General features: G+C 43.8%; 1 protein-coding gene across 2 annotated transcripts in view; it reads right to left on the bottom strand.

The window, feature by feature from the left end:
- Window positions 1-4,174: 4,174 nt before the first annotated feature.
- Window positions 4,175-7,500, bottom strand: part of spata18 (spermatogenesis associated 18) — a 13,214-nt gene continuing 9,888 nt past the window's right edge. Inside the window, exons 7-12 of one of the 2 annotated variants that reach the window (XM_042058063.1) lie at window positions 6,972-7,203; window positions 6,372-6,530; window positions 5,850-6,025; window positions 5,326-5,464; window positions 4,855-4,920; window positions 4,175-4,309 (exon numbers count right to left, since the gene is read on the bottom strand). In XM_042058063.1, coding sequence (XP_041913997.1) covers window positions 4,259-4,309; window positions 4,855-4,920; window positions 5,326-5,464; window positions 5,850-6,025; window positions 6,372-6,530; window positions 6,972-7,203 — 823 coding nt within the window. In that variant the 3' untranslated portion in view covers window positions 4,175-4,258. The remainder of the gene's footprint in view (window positions 4,310-4,854; window positions 4,921-5,325; window positions 5,465-5,849; window positions 6,026-6,371; window positions 6,531-6,971; window positions 7,204-7,500) is intronic. The other variant, XM_042058064.1, reaches the window with a different exon arrangement.

Below are 7,500 nucleotides of genomic sequence, written 5' to 3'. Positions count from 1 at the left end.
GAGGGAGGGGAGGACACTCTGATGGAGTGTGTCCTCCCGAAGGACGGTCGTCCATGACTAATGGCTCTCGCAGGAGGTCCCTGTTCCCATCCACGCCACCCTAGGGAACCAGAGGTGGGGGGAGGGGGGGGTTTGGGTTGGTTTCTTCTGCGGGTTCTTCAGTTCCCTCCCCGGCGTCACTGACCACCACTCACACACCTGGGTAAACACTCAGCAGGCCCGGTCTGCACAGAGAGGCTTTTCGACCGCCACCAAGCCTCTCACAGCCCTGACCGCTAGGCTGCTGCAGCCAGGGCTTCAGTCAAAGCACTGTTGGCCTCTGGTCAGGGCGAGCAGCAGGCTTTCCAGGGGTTTCGTTTAGCTTTCGCAAAAAGGATCTTGGCCCCACACTGAGCCGGATAAAACTGTGATTCACTGTGGGAATGTGGCTGGAATGCCTGGACTTGAGCCGCTACCTCCTGGGATGTGAATGCAGGAGTCTATTTCCTGGTGTGGTGTGTGTGTGTGTGTGTGTGTGTGTGTGTGTGTGTGTGTGTGTGTGTGTGTGTGTGTGTGGACGTGGGGTGTTCTATGAAAGTGCCTCAGAGGAGTCATTTAGAACACAAACAGACCGGTAGAAGAGAAAGATTGTGCTGAGGCACTCATGCATAAGAAACAGAAGGAGCCTGTACAGTGTTAGTCAGTTTGTGGTTGGAGTGCTTACCTCTCTCTCTCTCTCTCTCTCTCTCTCTCTCTCTCTCTCTCTCTCTCTTTCTCTCTCTCTCTCTCTCTCTCTTGCAGTGGGTGTGCAGTTGCCTCATGCATAGAGGGAGAGATGCTGCATATGCCACGTGGCAGACTTTGCCAACTCGGCATTAAACAGCAAGTATTGCCTGCTAACTTGTGCAAAGCCTTTATGATATTGTTGATATTGTTTAAAAATCAACAACTAATAATAGAGATCCAAAACCATGCCAGAGTATGACAATTAAATTACTCTGGACTGCAGAAAAGTCATGGCATGGTAAAGATAACGCATTCATCAACTTACAAAACAGACTGCACAAGAAACAACACAAGAAAAAGAATTTGATAGACCAAAGAGAGTGCTATCAGCAGATCCTGAAGCCTTGGAACCTTGGAGTGATAATTAGACAAGCTTAATCAGTCTGTGTTAATTAGTCAGTGATGATCAGCGCATCTGAGTGAGCTTTTCACACTAAGCTGGCAGTGCCACTGGGAGGGGACTAATCAGCCCAGAAATGCACCAGCAATTCCCTTTACGGCTTAGATGCATTCTTGCATGAATCAATGCACGAGCAGAAACTGATAACATCTCACTTGATTGCCATCTTGCCTCTATGTTTCCTCATCTGGTAATGCATGTGTGTGCGTACATCCATATGTAGGCCAGTAGTCTTTACTCAAGCTGGATGCACGTTCATATTCATGCCCCTATATAGTAGGCTTTGTGTTCTTCTTCATCTATTCGTCCACTGTCTCTCCCACACACACACACACACACACACACACACACACACACACACACACACACACCATTAGATGGATCTCCAGCTCATTTGGGCAACAAGAACACACTCAAGTACCCACCCAGTTCTAATCTCAGAAGTATGCGCACACGCACACACACGCGCACACACACACACACACACACACACACACACACACACACACACACACTCACACACTGTTTCCAGCCCATTATTTTCAGATAAACATGACTTCTAAAGCATCCATAAATCAACAGTGCCATCTAGTGGTGCATTGGCTCTTTGGTTCTTTTGGGGACGTAGCCAAGTCTGTGAGCGATTATGCATCTATCCGTATTGGCTGTCATATATTACAATGTGATTAAGCTCATCACCAAATTATACCACTTACTTTAATGCACATTGATTTCTGTTCATTGGGTGCCAGAGAGCGAACTAATGATCCACAGATGTTGAATGTAGTTACTTGAGAAGAGTAATTCAATTAAATGTTGTGTGGGAGGAATTCGAGATGTAGTTGCAGAGAACACTTATTCCCTAAATACAAAGCATCCCTACTTGGATTTTATAGGGAACTCTAATGTGTTTGCATGTTGGATGTGGAGGGTAATTCGTCACAAATCAATTCTCAGCATGCGTGCCAACTGTTTATGGGGAGTAGTCTCCTCATTCTCATTTGAGTAAAATAATTACTCATAAAATCGCTTGTTAACTCATTTAGAAACTAATCGTGGGAATTGGTAGAAACATAAACCAGTGACCCCACAACACAGTCTCAGTCTGTGCTGCCAGTGCTTCTGGTTTGTACAGCACTTCAGTCAGAAATAAAATAGAAATAAAAATAAAAATCCACTAATAACACGGGCTGTCATAAGTCCAGATCCTTGGACATGTCACCATGGTGAAGTCACTAAATATAACATCCAGGCCTGGTTCTTTAAGGACACTGCACAGGCTGCAGCTTTCTTTTCTTCTGAGAAAATTATAAGAAGTTATGAATACATAATGGGCCTGCATGTAACGGTCGCTGCTGCTGTGTAATTTTCCCGTCTGCCTCGGCCTCGAGGTCGGCCATAATTGTGGTATCTCACAGGGCCTGGCTCTGGCTCTGGCGTGAGGCCATGGCAACCGTGGCGCGCTGTTTTGATTCACTCTTATTTGGTCAGTCACACAGGCCTTCTGTAAACAACAAATCTAGTGTGCGGCTATAACATGAAGAGTGTGAGAGAGCCAGTGCTGGAAACTCATAGGACTGGAGAGACTAATGACTAAAGACTTCTGTAACAGTCAGCAACAGAAGCAGATCTGGCCCTGATCTTTAACAGTCAAGCCAAAGCAGTGCTAGAATCAGGTGTTGACTGGGATCACTGCGCTGCATGATCTTGACAATGTATTCCACACCTGAAAATTATGCTCCCATGTGTGTGACACTATGCAGATTTCCACATGTTAAATTTCCCAAATACCATAAGCATTCCCAGCCATGTCCAACACATTAACCTTCACATTAGCCTTTTTTGGCCTCGGACGGTGGATCATTCATCACCAGAAATGAATAAGACATGGTGAGGACAGACCTGTTTTCTAAGTTATGCACTCAGCCACAAGCAGTTATGAATTTTTAAAATTCAGTTGTTGTATCACAGTGACCTCTAGAGGCCAAAGTGAAGCTTTATATGTTCTATACAGTAGTTTGTTTAAACAAAGATATAGCAAAAACTGTAGTTTAAAAACCAGATTTATTCCTGTAATAGAGGTCCATCATAATTATTGAAACAAAGGCACAATAATAAACAATACCAAATGTCATAATTCTGAAATCAACAGCATCTTTCTTGATGTTGTACTGAAAACAAAACTGTAAACAGTAGCCTATTCTTGCATCATAAACTGATAATACATAGACTATTATGAACTCATTAACTGCAGAAACACAAAACTGTAGTTAATCATATAATCCAGTTGTTTTCTTAGCTCTATGACCTATTTGGTTGAAAGACCCATGAAGATATAGTAGATATTACAAAATATAAAAAATCAGCAAAAACAATTTACCTAGTCAATCAAACAATTCATGATTCAAATGGTAAGACAGGTCTTACACAAGACATGAAAGAAAGTGATGACCTAAACAAGTAACATGTGTCAAGTAGCTCAAGTTCTGTAAGTAGCACCTGTGCACAACCAAGAAATCCCTTGTGCCATCTCAACAAAACTGAATCTGAGGTTATATGCATCCTTATGTTATTGAGAGAAAAGCGGCTGAGGACAAATTTATTATCAATGCATACAAATTTCTATTTGACCCAAACACCCAAACTATATCTTTCAGAATTCAGAATTCAAACATATCTTTATAGATTTCAGAAAAGTGCTACTGTGCAGGTTTTACTTAACTAAAAAAAAAACTATAAAATTGACTGTAAAATACAATTTGAAGCACCATTCCTTGAGATTAATACTGTGAATAAACTACACACGAGACAGATTAAAATGATGAAAACATGCAAACACCCTAATAATCTATAGCACTCTGAAAAGTTTGTTATGAAATACACCTCATCGTAGAAGGAGATTAATATTAAAAATATCTAATCAAGATAATAAGTACAGCATTTGCTTTGGTCAGATTTCTCACAAAAATCTTACTATAAAAATCTAAACTATAAAACACACACATGGGCTGAATGCAGATTTCTTTAGTCACTTCAACAAAATGATAACATTTAAGTCTGTGTCAAGGGAAAGCTGGAGATCAAGTCCGGGTTTTACAGGCGACTGATGGTAAGACGTTCAGGCGAGAGACTACGGTTGAACATCTGGGACACAGAGATAGATAGACAGAGAGAGAGAGAGAGAGAGAGAGAGAGAGAGAGAGAGAGAGAGAGAGAGAGAGAGAGCAATAGAGAGAGATGGACAGTCAGTTTAAGTATATTCCCCTGAAATATCTAAATGGATAATCCAGAGAGATATAAATTGCTGTTCTACATAATTCTGCCAACTATAGTCTGGCCTAATCTGGGTCTAGTGTAAGTCCATTACAGGACTGATGATTGCCATGCCAAAAGTTCAGTACTCACCCTCATCCCCCGAGAGGATTGCATAGGTGTAGCAGTGAGACAGAAAAAAGAGCTTAGCTAATGGTATACACATTTCATTAAGGTCTTCAATGTCTTTTCAGTTAATTGAACTCTTCAATGGGCTTGTTGGAAAGAATAGCACCATAAAACACGTTGAAGGCAAGGCAAAATGAAGACATTAGGATTTTAAATGTTTTTTGTATGTCCTGACTTATGGCTGTCACTGTCCATGTCACAGCACAGAGTGTTGAGTTCATAGTTTCTCAGTCGTCATAGAAACTTACAAGTGTGCGAGTGGGGCTTCCGGAACGAGAGCGCACAGGACTAGAGCTCCTACTTCTGCTCCTCCACTTTGATAGAGACCACAGAACACAGAACACAGACGAACACAGAACACAGAAGAACACAGAACACAGACGAACACAAAACACAGAAGAACACAGAACATAGAAGAAGAACACAGAATGTTGGGGAACAGAACACAGAACATAGAACACAGAAGTTAGTTCCACCTGTTAGTTCCACCTGAACTGATCTTTCTTCTTATACTGACTGACAAGACAGGAGCTTCCATTTTGGAACGGCATCCTCTGATGGCTATAAATGGAGTAAAGCTGCTGACAGAAAGTCGTTGGCTTCACGTCTGAATAAAGACCAAGACTATTAGGATGACATGAAATTCTACTTGCTCAAGCCTAACTTTTCTGTTCGCTCTGCCTTTGGGATAACTATGACTGCCCGCTGCTAGCCGTTACCAGAGCTGACTTTACCAGAGCGCCTCTCCGGGTTACGGCCTCCCCCTTCACGATGACGGCGTCGTCCTCCACCAGGGCTGGCCACACGTGGTACACCACTAGGGGAGCGGTGAACTCCGAGTCATAACTACGCCGATACCTGAGATAGGAATAGAGAGGAGGGAGGAGGGAGGGGTCACTCTTATCTGCTGCAGGTCTATTATGCTTACAGTAATTACTCAGCTGATGAGTCTAGGGAATGTCTAACAACACAGGTGGGGGCTGGGTGTGTATGTGTACATGTATGTGGACTACGAGTGAGTGTGTGTATAAGTTTGTGTATTTGTGTAAACCTGACAACCTGGAGACAGGTTTACAAACTATTTGGGGGTTATGTTGTGGCCAGTGTCTGTGTGTGTGTGTGTGTGAGTGTGTGTGTGTGTGTGTGTGTGTGTGTGTGTGTGTGTGTGTGTGTGTGTGTGTGTGTGTGTGTGTGTGTGTGTCTGTATGTATGTGTGTGTGTGTGTGTGTCTGGTCCCTCTCACTTGATGTCATTGTACAGCTCTCCGTCTGTGCTGAAGGCCAGGTCCAGTGGTGGGTCCAGTGTCTGCATGGCGAAGGCTATCCTGCACGTCTCCCTGATGAAGCTGCTGATCAGCACAAAGTCTACCTCCGCTGGGAAGGAGATCCGTGGGTTCACATTCATAGCGTTGATCACGTCCTGCACAAACACATAAACAAGTGTAATTCACATGGAACAGACCACCTTTGACCATCAGCCAGGTATCTAGAAGTATTTTGGTTGTAGTAAGAATAAATCACTTTCTTCAAAGCAACAGTAACAAAAACCTTTAAAGTCATGGAAACAAATCGAGTATCTGCACTTTACATTATGTACTTTAAAGGAGTTATGCCATTCAATTATTTTATAACATGAAATGAGAGTCTGCAAGAAGTCTGCAAGATGTTTTTTAATGACTACTTAAAAAAGTGGATTCCTGCAGCATAGCCCCTTTACAATTTTGCACTACTCAGAGTGTCCAGGAGAGTCAGAGGATTACACTTACATTGACACTGGCTTGGACGTCATAGAGGTCAAGGTTTCGGACAATATAATCCATCACTGCATCTTCAAGGGTCTCTGGCCCAAAGTGGGAAGGACCCAGAGTCTTCCGTACGCGTAGCTTAAACTGCCTGAACGCCAGCTTAGCAGCCTGAAATGACTCCTGTAATGACAACGCAAAGGTCAGTCAGCACTGCAGTATAAACATGCTATCTGGGCATCAGGTCACAGTAAGATCATACAACAGGTCCGTGGCAAGTCCAGGACAGCGAGTGTCATGTTAACCAAATGATTCCAATCTGTTATGTTTGCACAGAGCAAACACTGTTTACTAAAGCAATCCATTCTCACACACTATCACCTTACATAAATAGCAACCATGGTGAGTTTAAGCTGCAAACACACACATCATTCACGCCTCTCTCTAACCCTACAGGCCTTTTTCTGTCACCACCAGTGACTTCATATACTCTCAGTCGTCATATGAGCTTCAAATTGTGCACATAGGGTTCAAAGATGACTCTTTTGTTCCGGAACCTACTATCCCTCTCGGCAACGCTCCATCATTCTGGCATTAGCAGCTTTAGCAGCAGCAGCATCGTACCACGGCAGCGATGAAGATGATCCTCTGGACAGTCTCCAGGTCGTCGATGTAGCGACGCAGCAAGCTCTGGGCCTCCAGACGCTCGGTGGCATACAGGTCGCTGAAGCGCGACACCAGCCGGGCGTGGCGGGCTGAGTTGGTGAGCTGGGCGCGTGTGGGGGACTCGCTCCTCAGAGGGCTGCTAGCACGACTGCAGCGGGGGAGAGGACTCGGAGAGCGACTCCTTACCAGCCTGGACACGGACAGAATGATATATAGAGGCAAAGAAAAAGAAAAGAAATGAATGAATGAATGAATGAATGAATGAATGAATGAATGAATGAATGAATGAAGGAAGGTCAACCCAAAACTGAGGGTGCCAAACTTAGCTGATTGTGATGTAGCTGTTAGCTGATATGTGTGTGTGTGTGTGTGTGTGTGTGTGTGTGTGTGTGTGTGTGTGTGTGTGTGCATACTTGTGAGATCAGAACTGGGCAGGTGCTATGTGTGTGTGTGTTGAAGGGGTGGGGTGGGGGTATATGTGTGTGTG

The sequence above is a fragment of the Alosa sapidissima genome, chromosome 12 (genome assembly GCF_018492685.1).
Source record: "Alosa sapidissima isolate fAloSap1 chromosome 12, fAloSap1.pri, whole genome shotgun sequence".
Taxonomy (NCBI): domain Eukaryota; kingdom Metazoa; phylum Chordata; class Actinopteri; order Clupeiformes; family Clupeidae; genus Alosa; species Alosa sapidissima.
The sequence above is the reverse complement of the archived record's forward strand: the minus strand, read 5'-3'. Positions and strand labels throughout refer to the sequence as shown.